The 20,212-nt window shown below is 52.7% G+C and overlaps 1 protein-coding gene across 2 annotated transcripts in view; it reads left to right on the top strand.

Annotated features, from left to right (window-relative positions):
• The first annotated feature begins 10,272 nt into the window (after window positions 1-10,272).
• The window catches only part of Aspscr1 (ASPSCR1 tether for SLC2A4, UBX domain containing), a 45,672-nt gene continuing 35,732 nt past the window's right edge, over window positions 10,273-20,212 (top strand). Inside the window, exons 1-4 of one of the 2 annotated variants that reach the window (XM_048365007.1) lie at window positions 10,273-10,462; window positions 11,392-11,447; window positions 16,940-17,054; window positions 19,560-19,660. In XM_048365007.1, the coding sequence (XP_048220964.1) occupies window positions 10,361-10,462; window positions 11,392-11,447; window positions 16,940-17,054; window positions 19,560-19,660 (374 nt within the window). In that variant the 5' untranslated portion in view covers window positions 10,273-10,360. Of the gene's footprint in view, window positions 10,463-11,147; window positions 11,234-11,391; window positions 11,448-16,939; window positions 17,055-19,559; window positions 19,661-20,212 lie in introns of those variants that run through there. The other variant, XM_048365008.1, reaches the window with a different exon arrangement.

The raw sequence follows: 20,212 nt of genomic DNA on the forward strand, positions 1-20,212 counted from the left end.
TCTCTTTTTGCTCAAGGCCAGTACTCTACCACTTGGAGCCACAGTGCCACTTGCCGTTTTCTGATGGTTAATTAGAGATGAGACTCACTGGAAGAGCAGGTACTTGTGGCTCACGCCTGTAATCTAGCCACTCAGGAGGCTGAGATCCAGGAATGAGGTTCAAAGCCAGCCCAGGCAGGAAAGTCCTTGAGATTCTTATGGGAAGTGGTGCTCAAAGTGGTAGAGTACTAGCCTTGAGCAAAAAAAAGCTCCAGGACAGCACGTAGGCCCCGAGTTCAAGGCTCAGAACCAACACGCACAGGCACACGCACATTTCCAGCATAGCCAGCAGGCTGGCTCTGGAGAAACAGAGGGAGAAGCCTAAGATGCCACTGCGGAGCTAACGTGCCATGCACTTGAGGGTGCCCGACGTAAGTGCAAAGCTGTGACACTCAGGCAAGGGCGAGGAGACATACAGGTCCCCTCGCAGGCACCTGGGGACAGATATGGGTCCACTTTCCTGAAAACTGAGTTCAGAGAAGCGGAGAAAAATGGAGATATTCACCTTGTTCTAATCATTCTGAAATCCACACCTGCCATTCCACCATTGTTGGGTCAGCTTAAAGGCCATTTTGGGAATTGGCCCGGGACAGTGGCTTCGTCTTCCGGCGGTGTCCTCTCCCCTACTCCGGCTGTGAAGGCTGACCTGCTCCGGATTTCAGCATTGGACAGGAGCCTGCCCCGGGAGCCCTCCCCTCTACGAGCCTTGTTCCAGGTCGCCACAGAGAAATACTGACATGCAGCCGGGTGGCGTGGCTGTGCGGAGCCCTGAGCCACCTCCTGGCAGGGAGGCCTGGGCAAGGCCGTGACCTCTCTCTCTACCACTTTCCTCTTCTTTCAAGCAGGGCAATGACTGTACAGCTGCAAGAGGGCTGATGAGGGATTACGGGAGCCCATGCGTGAAAGTGCTCAGCGGGGCAGTGGCTAGGATTGCCAGTGAAATCCCAGGACCAGCGAAGAACATGCATACTATATTCCCCAGTGTCTGTGTGGAACAAGATTTAGCCTACGCAGTGAACCACAAGTTTGTGTTTTGGTTTATTCAACACAAGTAGCAGAACCCCAGAGGACTTAAGCTCAACTGTCCCCGGAACTCAGTCTTCCTCCACCCGGAGACCCCTGCCCCCCTGGCCCCTACCCTGTCTTGATGACTGACAAATTGCAACTCTGAAGCCAGGGACTGTGACCAAATGCTCCAAGGCTCTTCATACTCCCGTCTCCCTCCCAGCTCAGAAAACAAACAACCCCCCCCCCCCAACACCTGGCTTTGTCCCTGTCTAGGGCCAGCTTGTCCTCTGGGCCTTAGATACTCCCACACTGAGTTTTTAGTGCTCCGAGCCTAGTGAAATCTCCCAGAGGCAGGTCCTTCAAAAGCCACAGGTGCTGGGCCTCTGCTTTCAGGCCAGAGGCGACCGTGGTCCTAACAAGTGTATGGCAGAGACTCTAGATGCCCCAGCTCTGCAGACACCACCTTCCCCACTGGGTGGCTGTGGGCAAAAGCGTGGAAAGGGCGGCGCTAGTGAGAACGGGGAGAAAGCAGAGAGCCCTTGCGCTCAGCTGGTGGGCGTGTGGAATAGTGTAGCTGCTGCAGAAATCAATCCAGTGACTTCTCAGGAAGTAACACGGACGCGTGACCCAGGCACTCCAATGTCTAAATGAAGTAGAAATAGGGAGCCAGGGGCTGGGGCCTCATGCCTCTAAGTCCCGGCTACTTAGGAGGATGACATCTCAGGACTAGGGTTCGAAGTCAGCCCTGGCAGGAAAGTCCATGAGACTTATCTCCCACTAACCAACAAAAATCTGGAAGTAGAGGTGTGGCTCAAGTGGTAGAGCACCAAGCCTGAATGAAAAAGTAAGGGATAGTGCCCAGGCCCTGAGTGCAAGTCCTAGCACTGGTATCCCCCTCCCACCCACACACAAAGAAACAAACGGGAAACAAGCTTGTATTGGACACTAGTCCAAAGTAGATCAGCATTGCAGACGACATGATCTTATACCTGAAGGACCCAAAAAACTCAGCCCCCAAGCTCCTATAACAAATAAACCATTTTGGCAAAGTAGCAGGATACAAAATCAAACCCACAAAAATCAGCAGCCTTTCCGTATACCAGCAGTGTACCAGCAGAAAAGGAAACTATGGAAACAATACCAATTTTTAGCAATAGCTAAAAAAAAAAAAAGAATAAAATACCTAGGGATACCTAGGGATTAAACCTAACCAAAGATGTGAATGACCTAGTTAATGAGAACTATAAAAATATAAAAAAAGAAATCAAAGAGGACACCAGGAGATGGAAAGACCTCCTATGCATGGGTAGGAAGAATCAATATAGTGAAAATGGCCATATTGCCCAAAATGTTATACAAATTCAACGCAATCCCCACCAAAGTCCCAGCTATATTCGTCACTGAAATAGAGAAAACAACCCATAAATTCATATGGAACAGCAAAAGACCTAGGATAGCCAAAGCAATTCTAGGCAAAAGAAGCAGCGCAGGAGCTATCACAATACCAGACTTCAAGCTCTACTACAGGGCCATCATAACAAAAACAGCCTGGTACTGGCATAAAAAGACCTGAAGATCAATGGAATAGAATAGAAGACCCAGAAATAAAGCCGCATTTTTACAGTCAGCTGATATTTTGACAAAGAAGCTAAAGACATACAATGGAAAAAACACAGCCTCTTCAAGTACTGGTGCTGGGAAAACTGGGCAGCCACATGTAGAAAACTCAAAGTGGACCCTAGCCTATCACCATGTACCAAGATCAACTCAAAGTGGATCAAGGACCTCAATATCAGACCTGCATCCTTGAAACTACTGAAGGACAGAGTAGGAAAGACGCTAGAACTTATAGGCACAGGAAGGAACTTCCTGAACAGAGTCCCAGGGGCACAACAGATAGGGGAGAGACACGAGAAATAGGACTACTACAAAATAAAGTTTCTGCACAGCTAAAGACATAGCCACTAAACTAGAAAGACAGCCAACCATATGGGAAAGGATCTTTACCAGCACAGCAACAGACAAAGGCCTAATATCCATCATCTTCAGAGAACTCAAGAAACTAACCCTCTCCAAACCCAGTAAACCAATTGTTAAATGGGCAAAGGAGCTAAAGAGAGACATCACAGGAGAAGAGATAAAAATGGCAAAGAAACACATAAGGAAATGTTCAACATCCCTGGCAGTAAAGGAAATGCAAATAAAAACCCTGAGATACCACCTCACTCCAGTTAGAATGGCCTATACTCTGAACTCAGGCAACAACAAATGCTGGAGGGGCTGTGGGGAAAGAGGAACCCTTCTCCATTGTTGGTGGGAGTGCAAGTTAGTAAACCACTTTGGAGAACAGTATGGAGGTTCCTCAAAAAGCTTAACATAGACCTGCCCTATGACCCAGCCATACCACCCCTAGGCATCTATCCGGAACAGCAGGCCCCAAGAGATCAAAAAGACATTTGCACATCCATGTTTATCACTGCACAATTCACAATAGCCAAAATATGGAAACAGCCCAGATGCCCCTCCACAGATGAATGGATCCAAAAATTATGGTACCTGTACACAGTGCTAATTGCTAATTGCTGTCCGCAGCAATTAGAAATGATAAATAATGGCATTCGCAGGGAAATGGTCAGATCTTGAATAAATAACGTTGAGTGAGACAAGCCTAGAACACAGAGAACAAAGGCACATGGTCTCAATGCTATGTGGTTTTTAGGGGGGCGCGGGGAAAACAGTAGAGATCATGTCTGTAAAATAGCAAACTTCTTTTCAAATGGTATTGCCACATGTTTTGGTCAGCAACTTTATGTCTCTAAAACCAAACAATTACTAAACATAAAAATGTCTAGGATAGACCTATCAGAGGATCACAATAGCTCAACAGCTATGTACATATGATTACAGAAGATGAGGCTAAGCAAAATGAACTCCAAGAGAAGGAAACAGGGGGATTCTATTGTCGTTACGTTTAATGTTCTAGGTGAATTTCCTTTGGCCTACCCCACGTGGCTACTGCATATGATTTTGGTACACTGGATATTGTATATATGCTTACCTGAACTAGGGAAGGGAAAGAAAAATGAGGGAGTGTAATAAGACAAGAAATGTACTCACTACCTTATTATGTAACTGTACCCTCTCTGTACATCACCTTGTCAATAAAATTTAATTAAAAAAAAAGTCTAACCATTTGGTGTGAAACAACTGAACAACTCATGGGAGGAGAAGGGAAAGGGGGGAGGGGGAGGGGGGTAATGAGGGAGAAGGTAACAGTACAAGAAATGACCCCAAGGCCTAACGTATTAAACTCTAACCTCTCTGTACATCACTTTGACAATAAATAAGTATATATATATATATCATATATACACTGACATTAAATATCCACAATAGGCAAGTTCACAGACACAGAAAGCATGGTCATTGCCAGGGGCCAGGAAGCCACATGGAGTGGTTGCTAGTGGGTTGAGACTGGCTGCTTCTTTCTTTTCTTTTATTTATTTATTTATTTTTTGGCCAGTCCTGGGCCTTGGACTCAGGGCCTGAGCACTGTCCCTGAGCTTCTTTTTGCTCAAGGCTAGCACTCTGCCACTTGAGCCACAGCGCCACTTCTGGCTTTTTCTGTGTCTGTGGTGCTGAGGAATCCAACCCAGGGCTTCACGCATGCTAGGCGAGCACTCTGCCACAAAGCCACACTCCCAGCCCCTAGGTTTATCTTGGGGTGATGGAAATGTTGAAAATTGTGGTGATGGTTGTACAACATGGTGAATGTACTAGCTGTAGAGGCCTTGAAGTGGCTTGCAAGTCACTCTCCTTGCTGCTGCAGTGGCTTCTCGGAAGCAGCCACGTGAACGCGGGACTCCTCCGCTCCGGCCCGCGGCCTGCCCGCCCTCCGCCCCCTCCCCGGGGCTGGCTGCTGTGTGCTTCCACCGCTGCCTTTTCCTGGCCCTCCTTCCCACTGTGGTAGGAGCTTAGGTCTGGTATCCACCAGGCTGCAAGGTGGCTTGGCAAGCTGTAAGCCCCACCTTCAGAGCAGTACCCCTCAAGAGTAGGATGGGCACAGAGTTTGATTCTGAGGACCTGGGAGGAGAATTGGGGGGCAGCTCTGGGCCTCACTTTAGCTAGCAGTCAGGAGTCCAATTCTTGGGATGCAGAATTAAGACAGGACATTTCAGGAGCGGAGAGCTGGGGCTCCCGTTGGGGTGGTCCAGGCTGGGCAGTGGGAGTGTGGGGCCTGGTCAGCCCCCCCTGGCTGCTCCGCCTGACACCGGAAGCCATGCAGCTAGCTCCAAGCTCTGGCTCTTGTGAATCCGGGGTCACGTGACGTGACAGCCTTGGGGCCACCTGGCAGAGAGAGAAAGCCCTGTTCCTCACCCTAGAACTGAAGGAGGAGTCAGAGTCTCTTTACCCTGGGGCCAGGTACCGGTCCTCGCTTCTCCTGAGGCTGAGATTCTGAGGATTGTGGCTCAAAGCCAGCCTGGGCAGGAAAGCCCAATTAACCACCAGAACACTGGAAGTAGCACAGTAGCTTCAGTGGTGGAGCGCCAGCCTCGAGCTGGAGAGGTCAGGGACAGCGCTGAGGCCCAGAGTTCAAGCCCCACGACCGCCTTGGATGGATGTAAAGGAGACTGAGCGCCCACCACTGCACTGAACCCCAGGGGTGCCGTCCCCTCGACGCTCCAGGCGTCTCCAGCCCCTGAACCACCCCACTCCACTGCTGCCGAGTCCGGTCTTTTCCCACTTCCTTGTCTGGTGGAGGGGCAGCTGGCAAACCTGCTGCCCGTTAGGCCTGCCCTGACCTAGGCCTAGGGGAGGGCCACAGGGCCTCAAGGGAAAGCTGGGGGCCGGGCAGGACGTGGGCTCGGGAGGGCCTCCCCACCATTTGGAGATTGGGCTGCTTGGGGTGTTTGGGGCACCCCCGAGGTTGCCAGTGCCTGTCCTGATCTTTGCAGGGCCGAGGGGGAGCCCACGTTCAGGGAGGTCAGAGGCAGCCTTGAGCCCAGGGCACGAGCCTGCTCCTCTCAGTGGGGCAGGCCCGCCTCCGGTCCCCGGCCTCCGGGAGCACTGGGGCTGCGGGCCAGGGAGGCCGGCGGCGCCCGTGACCGGGGCTAGCCCTCCCGCTGGCCCTGTGATCTCCCCGCAGGCTTGCACAGGGCCTCTGGGGAGGCAGAAGCCAGCCCTCAGATCTCACCCCTGGGAGCCCTGCAGCCGCGCCAGGGCCGCAGATGCTGCTCTTAAAGGGGCCGGCTGCTCTTAATTCGAAGCAGATCCCGGGAACAGCTGTGCAGCCGCCTCTGGAGGAGCCGGAAGGTTTCCTAAGGGCCACCCTCCCCTCTCCACACCCGCTGCGTTTGTTCTCAGAACCAAAGCACCGAGGGAGGTGGGGGCTGAGGACCAACGCCAGCGCAGTGAAAGGTGTTTTCCTTCACACACTGTCCATTTGTCAGAGGAAACACGGAGGCTGAGCGGGCTCCCCAAGCAGGGGATTGATTGTCCTGCCATCCCGACAGGTGGCAGCTTGGACACTAGGTTCACCAGATGAGGTAGTGATGCAGCCTCCCGCTGGGGTGGGGGCCGAGCTGCCTGCCTGCCAGTCAGGGACCCCAGGAGGAGCCGGGACAGCAGGACTGCCTCTCAAGGAGGTGTCGAAGCCGGACTGGGGGGTGCAGTGTACAGGTGGGCCTGGCCACGGCGCCCCAACAGAGCCGCTGGGATGCCTGTGCACCAACTGCCAGGGAAGGAGCTGCAGTGACCAGGACCCAAGGAGGATCTGGGGGGTCACCTGTTGTGTGAGAAGGCTGCAGACCAGCCTCTTGGCACCCTGACCTACACTCACCCATTTCTGCGAAGACAAATGCAGCTAAGGTAGACTAACGATGGCCCTTTTATCTCCAATTCACCAGGAGAGCCAAAGGGGAGGGAGGTATGGCTCAAATGGCAAAGCACCAGCTGTCAGCAAAAAAGAACAGAGCCAGAGTCCTTGAGTTCAAGTCCCAGTATGGGTACAAAACAAATAAATAGAGGCTACACCAGAAGCAAATGTGAAAGTGAAAGGGTTAAGAATGCATTGTGTATTTTATTTATTTTTGTGCTGGTCTTGGGGCTAGAACTTTGGGCCTGGGTGCTATCCTTGAGTTTTTTTTTTTTAAACTCAAAAACTAGCATTCTACCACGTGAGGCACAGCTCAAGCCTTTTGGTAGTTAATTAGGGATGAGTCTCATGGACTTCCCTGCCTCGGTTGGTGTCAAGCCGAGATCTCGCATCCCGGCCTCCTGAGTTGGTAGGTGTGAGTCACTGGTGCTGCTGCTGCTCCTTCTCCTTCTTCCTTCCTCCCTCCCTGCCTCTCCCCTGCCTCCCCGCCTTCTTTTTGGCCAGTCCTAGGGCTTAAACTCGAGGACTGGCTGCTGTCCCTCTGCCTGTTTGTGCTCACGGCCAGTGCTCTACCACTTGAGCCACATCTCTACATCCCCCACCTCTCTTCTTTTATAAATTTTGAAATAAATATTTTGATTTCGGGTTTTATTTTGCCAGTCCTGGCCCTTGGACTCAGGGCCTGAGCACTGTCCCTGGCTTCTTTCTGCTCAAGGCTAGCACTCTACCACTTGAGCCACAGCGCCACTTCCAGCTTTTTCTATATATGTTGTGCTGGGAAATCGAACCCAGGACTTCAGGTATGCGAGGCGAGCACTCTACCACTAGGCCATGTTCCCAGCCCTGATGAGCCTCTTATCTCCACTTAACCACCAGAGAACTGGAAGTGGTGCTATGGCTCAAAGTGATAGAGAGCTAGCCTTGAGGGAAAGAACTCAGCAACAGCTTTCAGGCCCTGAGTTCAAGCCCCATGGGGGTGGGGAAGAAAGAAAAAGAAAAAGGAAAAGCTAGTTGAAGGCATGGCAAGTGGTAGGGCTCCTCTAGCTGAGCAAGCAAATGAGGATCCCTGAGTGAAAACTCTAGAACCAGCAAAAAATAAGTTTGAGGCCAGTCTGGCCAATGAATAAAAAGGATTGGGGTGTATAGTTCAGCGATAGAGGTCTTATCCGCCAGTCTGGAGGCCCTGGGTTTAATTTCCAGTGTGTAGGGTATGGCAGGAGGAATAATGAACCCATTTGTGAATTGATGCCAGTCATTGGGTAAATGGTTATGGGAAAAACATGGTATTTGCGGTCTCAAAGGATTGCCCCATACCTGGCTTATTTACTCCACAAGGACAAGGGACCTCGACCATGACGTACTCTCGGTGACCCCAACTGTACCACCAATGGCCAAACTCCGTGTCCTCGCTGTCAGGACAAGCGGATTTCGGAGTTCTCCCGATGGCCTGTCAGCTGCTGCTCCCACAGGTCACCTGGAGGGGGCCGTCTGTGGGACACCAGAAGCGAGCAGGTCCAGACTTTGCAAATGTCACAACAAGCCCACTGATGATGACAAGACAATGGGTGGCTCTGTGAGGTCCCCAGGCTGCACAGCGCCCACAGATGGTCTGTGGACTTGAGTGGCACTCCTGTGGCTCCCCACTTGTCCCCCACACATGGAGTTGCCTGTGTTGATCAGTATTTGGGGGGGGGTGGCGTGGATATACCATCATGTGTCACCAACATCACCCACACAGAGAAGGTGTTGCAAGCATCACAACCACAGATGGTGGGCACCGGAGCCTTGGCCAGGAGCCCATGGGGCACACCAAGACAGTCAGGCAGACAGAGGACACATGACACATGACCAACGTATCATGACTGGAAAGTTGGGGGGAACAGGTGTCCAGAAGACCAGGTGCTGAGGGCATTTTCTTCCAGAAGATTGAAGCTAGTGTTTGTCCTGAGTGGTAGCTTGGGGCTGCAGGTGGGTCCCTAGAAATCCCCTCCTCAGGATGGGGGAGTGCCCAGGGGAGTGGCCTCAAAATACCTTGGGCCCAAGTTAAAACTCATGGTTCTAGGGTGTGTGCCCACCTTTCTACTTTCAGGCTTAGAGGATCTTCACAAAATGTGAAGATGCCATAGGCATCTCATTACAGCACCTGCACAGGCATTTCACGATGGAGGTGATTCAAGAAAAGGCCAGTTAGGACTGGTAGAGTGCTCGCCTAGCATGCACGAAGCCCTGGGTTTGATTCCTCAGCACCACAGACACAGAAAAAACTGGAAGTGGTGCTGAAGCTCTGTTGGTAGAGCGCTAGCCTTGAGTGAAATAAGCTCAGGGCCAGTGCCCCAGGCCCTGAGTTCAAGCCAAAGGACTGGCCAAAAGGAAAAAAAAAAACGGGAAGAAGGAAGGAAGGAAGGCAGGCAGGCAGGAAGGAAGGAAGGCAGGCAGGAAGGCAGGCAGGCAGGAAGGAAGGAAAGAAGGCAGGCAGGAAGGCAGGAAGGAAGGCAGGAAGGCAGGCAGGCAGGCAGGAAGGAAGGAAGGAAGGAAAGAAGGCAGGCAGGAAGGCAGGAAGGAAGGAAGGAAGGAGAGGCTGGGAACGTGGCCTAGTGGCAGAGTGCTCGCCTCGTATACATGAAGCCCTGGGTTCGATTCCCCAGCACCACATATATAGAAAAAAACCAAGAAGTGGCGCTGTGGCTCAAGTGGCAGAGTGCTAGCCTTGGCCAGGGACAGTGCTCAGGCCCTGAGTCCAAGGCCGAGGACTGGGAAGAAAAAAGAAAAGGAAGGAAGGAAGAAAAAAGGCCAGTCACCAGGGTGGTGAAGGACCAGTGCATGGGGCTCGGTGAGGAGATGGGGCTCGCAGGGCGGGTGGGCGGCTGTCTGGGTGCGCAGGGCAGGTGGGCGCGCAGGGCGGGTGGGCGGCTGTCCGGGCGCCGGGTGGGGCGGGCGGCCGTCCGGGTGCCGGGTGCCGGGTGGGCTGGGCGGCCGTCCGGGTGCCGGGTGGGGCGGGCGGCCGTCCGGGTGCCCGCAGGCGGGAGCGGGCAGAGAGCCCCTTCCAGGCGAGCCCAGCGCGGCGCGGGGTGGCTCAGCGACGACCGGGAGGCGGGCGTCGGGCCTCGCGTCTGGGAGCTGAAGGAGCGCTCCCGGCGGCCCGCGGGGGTCTGCGGCGAGGACGGCAGCCGGGGGCGCCAGGCTGGGACTCGCGGCAGAGCCCCGTCCCCCGCCCCCGAGCCGCGCCGTCCGAGGGGCTCCGGGGCCCCAAGGGTGGCGACCGCCCGTAGAAAGGGGCGTGGCCTAGGGGCAGAGGGCGTGGCCTAGGGCTCGGGGGCGTGGCCGGGGCGGTCCCGGAAGTGCGCCGGGCCCGCCTCGGCGGCCGCGTGGCTTTCCGACCCGGCTGCGGCGGCTGAAGTGGTGTGAAGGCCAGCGGGCGGCGGGTCACGTGAGCGGAAGATGGCGGCCCCGGCGGGCGGCGGGGGCTCCGCGGTGTCGGTGCTGGCTCCGAATGGGCGGCGCCACACGGTGAAGGTGACGCCGAGCACGGTTTTGCTGCAGGTCGGACCGCGGGCCGCGGCGGGTCGGGCTGCGGGGCCGGCGCGCCGCGCTGGGCCCGGCCGGGGGGGGGGTAACTCCCGAGGGCCTCGGGGCGGCGCCGCGGGCCTCGGTGGGCGGGGCCGGCGCCAGCCAATGGGCGCCTGGGGCGCTGCGTCGCGCGGCGGCGGGGCCCGGGGCGGCGTCCCTCGGGCGGGGCGGAGGGGGGCGACCCGGCGGGCGCCCGGGCCCCCGTCGCCCGGCGGGACTCAGCCTCGGAGGTCGCGGGCCCGCGTGGCGCCTCCGGCGGTCCGGCCGGCCCCGGGGCGCCGGGCCGCGCTTGCCCGCGGGGCGAGGAGGGCCGGCCCCGTGCCGGAAGCGAGCTTCGCCACGTCCCTCCCGCGCGGTGCGGGCCCGCTCCCGACCTCGCGTGAACCCACTGAATGTGTTTGTGGCGCCCCTCGTGCGGGGCTCCGTGAACGAGACGCACCCTCCCCGCGCCTGCGGCCGAGCCCGGTGCTGGGCTGGTGCGGGGGGCGGGGGGGGTTGGCACGGGCACGAAGGCTGCCAGGCCACCGAGCGCACCCCGGCCTGCGGGTTTGGAGCAGGACGCACAGCCGAACAGATTGAATCTTCCCCCAGGAGGGGGAAAGGGTCCTAGGACCCTAGCTGGGGACCGAGACACCTGCACCTAGGGCCCGGCGGGGGACGGGCCGTGGCCGCCGAGCAGGGGGCGGGGCCAGGCAGGACTCCGGAGCCCACGGTAGCCGAGGAGAAAGGAGGGAGGATCTGCAGGTGGGTTGCGGGGCGCTGTTGAGTGGAGTGCCCATTCAGTGGCCCGTACTGGGTTTGGTCTGGGCAGCCGAGCTGCTGACTCTGTATTTTGCTGGCCTTTGTGACTTGGGGTGAGTGCTGTGGCCCACACCGGGGTTCACGTTCCTTTCGTCTCCCAGGTTCTGGAGGACACATGCCGACGGCAGGATTTCAACCCCAGTGAATATGATCTGAAGTGAGTTTTCATGGACTCAACCGTGGGGTCTTTGGGGAAGAGTTGGCTGAAAGCATGTCTGTTCTTTTCCAATTCTGAGTGACTTGGGCTTATTTTGAATGTTCTGGGGAAAAGAACCCTTCTCAACCTCTTCCAGCTCTGGGTACTCTGGTGTTTCTTGCTTCTTGGCTTGTGTTTGTATCACTGAGTTACTTTTTTCTTTTCTTTCTTTCTTTTTTTTTGGGGGGGGGTCGGTTGGTCATGGAGCTTGAACTCAGGGCCTGTTCCAGAGCTCTTTTTTGCTCAGTGCTAGCACTACCTCTTTGAGCCACAACACCACTTCTGGTTTTCTGGTGTGTTTGGAGATAAAGAATCTCACAGGCCTGGGAATGTGGCTTAGTGGTAGAATGCTTGCCCAGCATGCATGAAGCCCTGGGTTCAATTCCTTAGTACCACATACACAGAAAAAGCCCAAAGTGGGGCTGAGGCTCAAGTGGTAGAGCACTAGCCTTGAGCAAAAGCAGCTCAGGGACAGTGTCTGGGCCCTGAGTTCAAGCCCCAGGACTGGCAAAAAAAAGAAAGAAGAAAAAAAGAATCTCACAGACTTTCTTACCTGAGCTGGCTTCAAACTGTGATCCTTAGGTCTCAGCCACTTGAGTAGCTAGGATTGCAGGTATGAGCCACCAGCGCCTGGCTTATATCCCTCAGTTTCTGCCTCTGCTAGTACATCCTCTTGCACTTGGATCTTGACAGTCTCCATGCTAGGCCCTGGGTATATATCTCCCCTGCCACTTCAGCGGAATGGCCTCTGCCCAGAACTAGACTCCATCCTGTCTACACGCTGTCTTTAGTGACCAGCTGCACAAATGGAGTACTTCCTCAGCCTGTAGTCTCATGTCTGTGTAAGGATGCCCCTGGGAGAAAGACAGGTGCTATTTTTCTCTCTCCCATGAGAGAATTGGCCTCGTCAGCTCTGGTGGCAGTAAACTCTCTTTGCTCTACATGACTTTCCATGTGGTTTTCTGGACTGGTTACTCTCATTTTAATCTCTGTCTTCATGTGGCCTGCTCTTGGTATCCTATGGGGACACTTGTTTAGTGCCTACTAGATAGAATGATTTCATTTGGCATCTTTAGCTTATGTTTGCAAAGATCTGTGTTTCAAGTCAGGCCGTGTTCACAGGTTTTGGGGCCAAGGCACTGGTGTGTCTTTGTTGAGGCAACTCTAACAAGGGTTTCAGTGCCTTCAGTTGTATAAATTCCTGGACAGGGCGCTCTGAGGGCATTGAGCTAGTCATGGAGGAATAGTAAGACATCCTGCAAATGAGCTAGCCTGGCCTTCCCTGTGTGGTTCAGTGATCTGAAAAGGGCCTCCATTAGGTCCTAAAGAAGCTAGAAGCCATGGGAATCCGGGTGCTGGTGAGGGAGGAGTGTGGATTTCTAACCCCATGAACATAGAGTGCTGTGGAGGTCCATGGCAGGAGTCTGCTCTCTTGGCCTTGTGCTCATTGCCTTCTGAGAATGAGCCATCCCAGTCTTCCTCCTCTGGTCCTGGCCGTCTGAGGATCTTGGAACACATGATCTTAATAGACTGGCCTTCCCCAAGCATCCTGTTACCATGCCAGCTCTCTCTTCTCTGTTGACCTGTCTGTGGTCCCTAAGATGGTGTCTAGTTGAGCCAGTGAGTCTAAGTTGAGTCATTTTCTCTGCAACACACTGTATCAGCTTTCCCATGCCTCCCTTCTGTCCGTCCGCCTACTGTACTTTTTAAAGAAGGTTTTCCACAGAGGAGGCCTCTGTTCCACTCACTGCCCTTGGTTCTCCTTGGTTCTGCTATCTTGTCTGGCCATGGACATTTATGTGGCAGGTTGTAGGGTCCTAGCCTTGTTGAGGATTGGTGTGAATGTTGAAGCATTCTCATTCTTCAAAACGCCTTTAGGAAGCCAACGGCCACTGACTCACACCTTTCCTCTGAGCTACTTAGGAGCCTGAGATCTGAGCATCAAGATTTGAAGCCAGCCTGGGGAGGAAAGCCCTTGAGACTCATCTCCGATTAACCACCAAAAATCTGGAAGTGAAACTGTGGCTCAAATGGTAGAGTGGTAGAGTCTTGCAAAAAAAGTTCAGGGACAGCACCTAGGCCCTGAGTTCAGGCTCCAGGACTGGTACACAAACAAAACAAACAACCTACCTATAGGTCTAAACTTCATGGTTCAGAAAGCTCTTAAATGTTCCAATAGTGTCTTTTTATTTTTTGCAGGTTTTTGGGCATGAACTCACGGCCTGGGCTCTGTTCCTGAGTCTCTTCTGTGCTGAAGGCTAGCACAAGGCTAGCCAGCTTTTTCTGTGTATGTGGTGCTGAGGAATTGAACCCAGGGCTTCATGCATGCTAGGCGAGCACTCTACCACTAAGCCACATCCCCAGCCCTTCCAATAGTGTCTTATATTTATGAAGTCAGGATGGTTATTCTTTGAACATGGAAATTTTATGCAAATTCTTTTCCCATGTCTTCATCTTCAGTTTCTGCTAAACTTTTTTTTTGCCAGTCCTGGGCCTTGGACTCAGGGCCTGAGCACTGTCCCTGGCTTCTTTTTGCTCAAGGCTAGCACTCTGCCACTTGAGCCACAGTGCCATTTCTGGCCATTTTCTGTATATATGTGGTGCTGGGTAATTGAACCCAGGGCCTCATGTATATGAGGCAAGCACTCTTGCCACTAGGCTATATCCCCAGCCCTGCTAAACTGTCATTGAAATAGAGCTTAGAGTGGCGTGGTGCTGTTGGCTTATGCTCGCAATCCTAGCTACTCAGGAAGATGAGACCTCTAGGACCCCAGTGCAAAGCCAGCCGAGGCAGAAAAATCCTCAATTTTCTTATCTCCAATTAGCCAGCAAAAAGTTTGCAGTGAAAGTGTAACTTGCTGGTCACTGGTGGCTCACGCCTGTAATCCTAGCTACTCTGGAGGCTGTGATCTGAGGATCGCAGTTCGAAGCCAGCCTGGCCATAAGATGCTTATCCAATTAATTACTCAAACACTGAAAGTGGCACTGTGGCTCAAAAAAGTGGTAGAACACTAGCCTTGGGCAAAAAGAGTTCAGGGACATCGCTTAGGCCCTGAGTTTAAGCCCCATAATCAACAAAACCAAAACAAAACACATGTGGCTTAAGTATAGACCAGCAGCCTTGAGTAAAACCCCCATTGAGAGTGAGAATACAAGACTCCCAAGTTCAAGCCCCAATACTGTCAAAAAAAAAAAAAAAGAGAAAGAAAGGAAAAAAGGAAAAGAGTTGGGTGCTGGTGGCTCAAGCCTGTAATCCAAGCTACTCAGGAGGCTAGTATCTGAGGATTGTGGTTTGAAGCCAGCCTCTGAGAGTCTTTTCCAATTAACCACCAGAAAACTGGAAGTGAAGCTGTGGCTCAAAGTGGTAGAGCGCTAGCCTTGAGCAAAAAAGCTTGAGGACAGCGCCCAGGCCCTGATTTCAAGCCCCATGACTGACAAAAGAAAAGAAAGAAAGGAAAAGGTTTTTCTGATGATTCTGTCCTCTTTACTTTATATATGGTATATTCATATGCCTATTGGTGGGAGGTGGGGGGAGGGTACATAATTTGAGCAAAAAGGGTGAAAACGTGAGCAGTAGAGCTCACTGGACATTGGTGAAGATGAACTGTACAACTCGTGGATGGAGATGGATGGGAGGGAATGAGAGAGTGAGGGAACAGAGGACACTGTGTGAAAGGGAATATGTGTATTACCTAACTCGTGTAAATGTAACCCTTCTGTATGTCATCTCTATAATAAAAATAATGTTTTAATTTTTACTTTTTGCCAGTCCTGGGGCTTGGACTCAGGGCCTGAGTACTGTCCCTGGCTTCTTTTTGTTCAAGGCTAGCACTTTGCCACTTGAGCCACAGCGCCCCTTCCAGCTTTTTCTGTGTATGTGGTGCTGAGGAATTGAACCCAGGGCTTCATGCATGCTAGGCGAGCTCTCTACCACTAGGCCACATTCCCAGACTCCAATAAAGTAAATATTAAAAAAAAGGAAAAAGATAGAGTTCAAGGTCTGACTTCTGGATGAGTGACAGAAGATCGTCCTGTTTTCCCCAGGGGGCCCTGCTGGACGTGTCTCATAAGTCACAGCCATGCAGATTAGTGTTTTTAGAGCCTTTGGTGGGGAGTTTTTCTCAGACTTGTGATCTGTAGTGTTACTGGGAGCTAAAAGAGGATGAGGGAGGACAGGGTAAGGGGAGCTCCTGAGCTGGAGTCTGCAGCTCTGCCTGCTCTAGGTAGAAACTTCCCTTTACTCCCTGTCTTTGCCTGTCCTTCCAGTCTTCCCAGGGAGGGCTGGGGATATGGCCTAGTGGCAAGAGTGCTCGCTTCGTATACATGAGGCCCTGGGTTCATTTCCCCAGCACCACATATGCAGAAAACGGCCAGAAGTGGCGCTGTGGCTCAAGTGGCAGAGTGCTAGCCTTGAGCAAGAAGAAGCCAGGGACAGTGCTCAGGCCCTGAGTCCAAGCCCCAGGACTGGCCAAAAAAAAAAAAAAAAAAAAAGTTGATCCCCAGTCTTCCCAGGGACAGGTGTTTTCTCCTGTTCATGGGTTCTGAGCTGATGTCAGGAGCCACACATCAAGGCCCCAGCTTTGCCATTGCAGGGCCCGGACTGCCTGTTGTCCCTTCCGCCTGATTTTCTGATCTGCCACGCAAGCCAGGCATGACGTGTTTGTGCTTTCTGGAGAGGGCATATTCTTGGAGGCTGTATTTAGGATGTGCTTGAGGGTGCTGTCCTCCTTTCCTGCCCTGGGATGTCTCTTCTGGTTTACCACAGCTCTTGGTCCTCTGGTGCTTCTGAGAAACCCTATCCCTTCGGGCCTTGGAAAGTCTGTGAGCATCCTCTCATGGGGCCTACAGGAGACTGTGGGCTCACTGTCGCTTATGGGGTCCATGCTGACCCTTCTTCACTGGTTGGGAAGTGCTCAGTCCATTTTAGGCAGAGGTGACGGCTGTGTGTCTGGTCTCAGCCTGAGTTTACTTTGAGAACATTGGGGTTGTGCCATTCCAGATATGGTGCCTATAAGCTCGGCCTTCTGGGCTGGTCTCCAGGTGTGGCCCACTTGAAGGATGGTAGGAAGCAGGAGTGATGGAGAAGGGGTTCTTTTTGACTGATGACTGTCACCTGAATGAGAGCCACTGAGGTAGCAGAGATACGGATAGAAATTTGCTCAGCTGTTGCTCCCTGTGTGTTTACTTTCTGCGGGTCTGCTTTCAGGCTGCTCCTGTTTCAGGGCCTGCAGGTCCTGCCCTCCCCTTACAAAGAGGCTCAGGCTGCGCCCTCTTAGGGTAGGGGCTTAGTTCTGTATTCCTTCTTCGCTGAAGGCCACAATAGTCAGGGGCCCTCTTGAACTTTGTGCTATTGCAGCTGTGGGGCAGCTGTGTGGGGAATCACCCTGGGGCCTGGCCAGCGCCGGAGTGTGTCGGGTCTGCAGGGCAGCGTGTGACTGTGGTCTGTCCTGCAGGTTTCAGAGGACTGTGCTTGACCTTTCACTCCAGTGGAGATTTGCCAACCTTCCCAACAATGCCAAGCTGGAAATGGTGCCCGCCTCCCGGAGCCGTGAGGGGCCAGAGAACAGGGTAGGTGGCTGGCCATGAGGTTCCAAGAGCTTGCTTGCTGCTTCATGTGGGACTTCTGGAGTGCAAGGTGGGTCCTGCAGTGAGCTAAACGGGGAGGTGAGCTGCAGGGTCAGCCACAGGCCTGACTCATTCTTCCTTTCTGGGTCAGGCCAAACCAGGGTTTTTCCTTAGACTAGTAATGACTGGGAATTGAGTGTTTATCTATTTATCTACTTTTTTGGTGGGTTTGTGGTGCCACGTCCATCCATCTTTGTCAGTAGCCTTTACCTGCCAGCCTGACGTTTCCGCTCTTGGGACCTGGAGAGCCAGGGGCCAGGCCCGCTGTCAGCTGCTCCATCTCAGCATGCAGGGCGCCCAGGCTTTGCCGGTCCTTGCCCGGGCCTGGCTGGGCTCCAGCCACAGCTCGGCCTGCCGGCTGCCACTTCTCCCTGGCTTCAGGAGCTCTCAGCCCTGGTAGGATGCTCTCTGTCACAGGCCCTGGCTGGGTCCTGAGCTTCCGTGTTTCTGTATCCTCTTTGTACTCTAGGAAAGAAAGGGAGGTTTTGTTTTATTTTTGTTTTGGTAGTACTGAGGTTTAAACTCAGGGTCTTGTAGCACTCCTTTTCCCTCAGTCCTTTTTATTATATTTTTCAAATAGGGTCTTAATTATGTCTGGACTGCAGTCCTCCTACTTACACTTTCTGCATGACTAGGTTAACAGTTGCATGCCACCATGGTTGGGAAGGGGTCTTAAAATTTTGCTTTGGCTGACCTTAACCATGACTCCCCTGTCCCTGTCTCCCTTGTGGCTGGGGTTACTTACTTGAGCTGATGTGCCTGTTTTTTAAAATTTATTTTTGTTTTACCTTTATTTATTTTATTTTATTTTTGGCCAGTCCTGGGGCTTGAACTCAGGGCCTGAGCACTGTCCCTGGCTTCTTTTTGCTCAAGGCTAGCACTCTACCTCTTGAGCCACAGCGCCACTTCTGGCTTTTTCTATATATGTGGTACAGAGGAATCGAACCCCGGGCTTTATGTATTTGAGGGGAGCACTTTACCCCTAGGCCATATTCCCAGTCCCTTATTTTTTTGTCAGTTTTTGGGCTTGAACTCAGTGCCTAGGCACTATTCCTGAACTACTTTTTGCTCAAGGCTAGTGCTTTAACCTCTTGAGCCAGACAGTGCTACTTATGGCTTTTTGTTAGTGGTTTATTGGGAGGTAAGAGTTTTATGAGCTTTCCTGCTTGGGCTGGCTTCAAACCATGGATTCTCAGATCTTAGCCTCCTGAGTAGTAGGACTATAGGTGTGAGCCACTTAGGCCTGGCTTTTGCTTTTTTTTTTTGGGCCAGTTCCGGGGCTTAAACTCAGGGCCTGGATGCTCTCCCTGACTAGGAAGCTTGGGCCTGCTTGTGACAGCTGGATGGTAACAAGCCAGGGGTCAGGCACTGGGGCTGAGGTCTTTTTCCATGACTGCTATGCTTCTCATCTTCTGGGTACCCTGAGATCAGGGGTTGGGGAGGCTCTGGCATCCTGTCATACAGAGGGCCTTCTCCTTTGTGTGTTTTGGGGGTTTAATATTAGTGTGCACTTGAAAGGAGAAACCATGACTTAGAGAAGTAAGTACTGGGCCTTGGTACAGAGCTGAGGATGGTCATTGGTGGCCATTTCTCACAGGAATGGGTCATAGCACCACTTCTGGTTTTCTGGTGGTTCATTGGAGATTAGAGTCTCATGGACTCTCTTGCCTGGGCTGGCTTTGAACCGCAGTCCTCAGATCTCAGCCTTCTGAGTAGCTAGGATTATACCTGCGAGCCACTGGTACCCAGCAAAGGTTGATCTTTTGAGGTTATAGGGTATATTCCTCATTGGAGACACAAGTAAAATCAGTGCACTCAGCTATGGAAAAAGATTAGGAAATACTATGTATCAAACAGTTGTCTGTTGTGCAACAAGTTACCCTAACCTTGGCAGTACAGCACCATTCACATATCACAAGGCTGTGGGAGTCTAGTCAGGAAAGCATCTCAACTCAGGCCCTGGGGCTGTCTGTCTTTCAAGGGTGCTGGTGTGTGGGGAAGCATGTCCATGATAGCTCTCCACAATGTCTGTGTTCTATTTTTTTATTTATTTATTTATTTTTGCCAGTCCTGGGGCTTGAACTCAGGGCCTGAGCACTGTCCCTGGCTTCTTTTTGCTCAAGGCTAGAACTCTACCACTTGAGCCACAGTGCCACTTCTGGCCATTTTCTATATATGTGGTGCTATGGAATCGAACCCAGGGTCTCATGCATGTAAGGCATTCACTCTACTGCTAGGCTACATTCCCAGCCCTCTCCTCAGTGTCTGTGCACATCTGTGCTCCCTTGGGGAGCCCCCTCAGCCATCATCTGCTCCCTGGGTCAGGCTCTGTGGAAGGCACTGGGGGGGAGGGGTGAATGCCTTCTTCTGTGCTCTAGGAAATGGCCCTGGGTGTGGTGGGGTAGCTGCTTTACTTCCTGGTGAGATCTCTCCTGTCCACCTCTCCAGGTCCGGATTGCTCTGCAGCTCGATGATGGCTCTCGGTTACAGGACACCTTCTTCTCAGGCCAGACCCTCTGGGAACTTCTCAGCCACTTTGCACAGACCAGGTGAGCCTTGGTGAGCAGGCTTCATCGGCAGAGGTGCTGCCGTGATGACTAGGCCAGTGTGAATCCTCCGCTGGGCTCTGGCTAGAGCCCAAGCCCCTTGGCCCTGCAGTCCTGGTTGAGAGGACTGATTTGGGTCATGGGGACTGTTGGTTACCAGCAGCACCTGGTGGAGCAGCAAGATAACCAGTGGATTATCTTGCTAAGCTGCCAACTGTGACTGTCTTATCCTCCAAGAAGCACAAGGTCATGCCTGTGTTTATGAGGACGAAAGAGACCCTCAAAGGCTTGGGAACAATGAGAAGGAAGTAAGGTATGATGTATTTTACAGTGCCTATATTTCCTTGGATGGAGTTTGTGTTTTGGGAATCCTTGGATAGAACCAGATAAAAGGGCTATCTGATGACTTCTTCACTAAGAATTTATTGGTATGAAATCAAGGCTTCTTATGGATTTAGTGGTTTAAATTTTATTCTGGAGTGTGTAGAAAGGATACCTTTAAGTTTTGGGTCTTTTCATTGTGGGGTGGGAATATTTTGTCAGATTATGATTATT

The sequence above is a fragment of the Perognathus longimembris genome, chromosome 17 (assembly GCF_023159225.1).
Source record: "Perognathus longimembris pacificus isolate PPM17 chromosome 17, ASM2315922v1, whole genome shotgun sequence".
Lineage (NCBI taxonomy): Eukaryota > Metazoa > Chordata > Mammalia > Rodentia > Heteromyidae > Perognathus > Perognathus longimembris.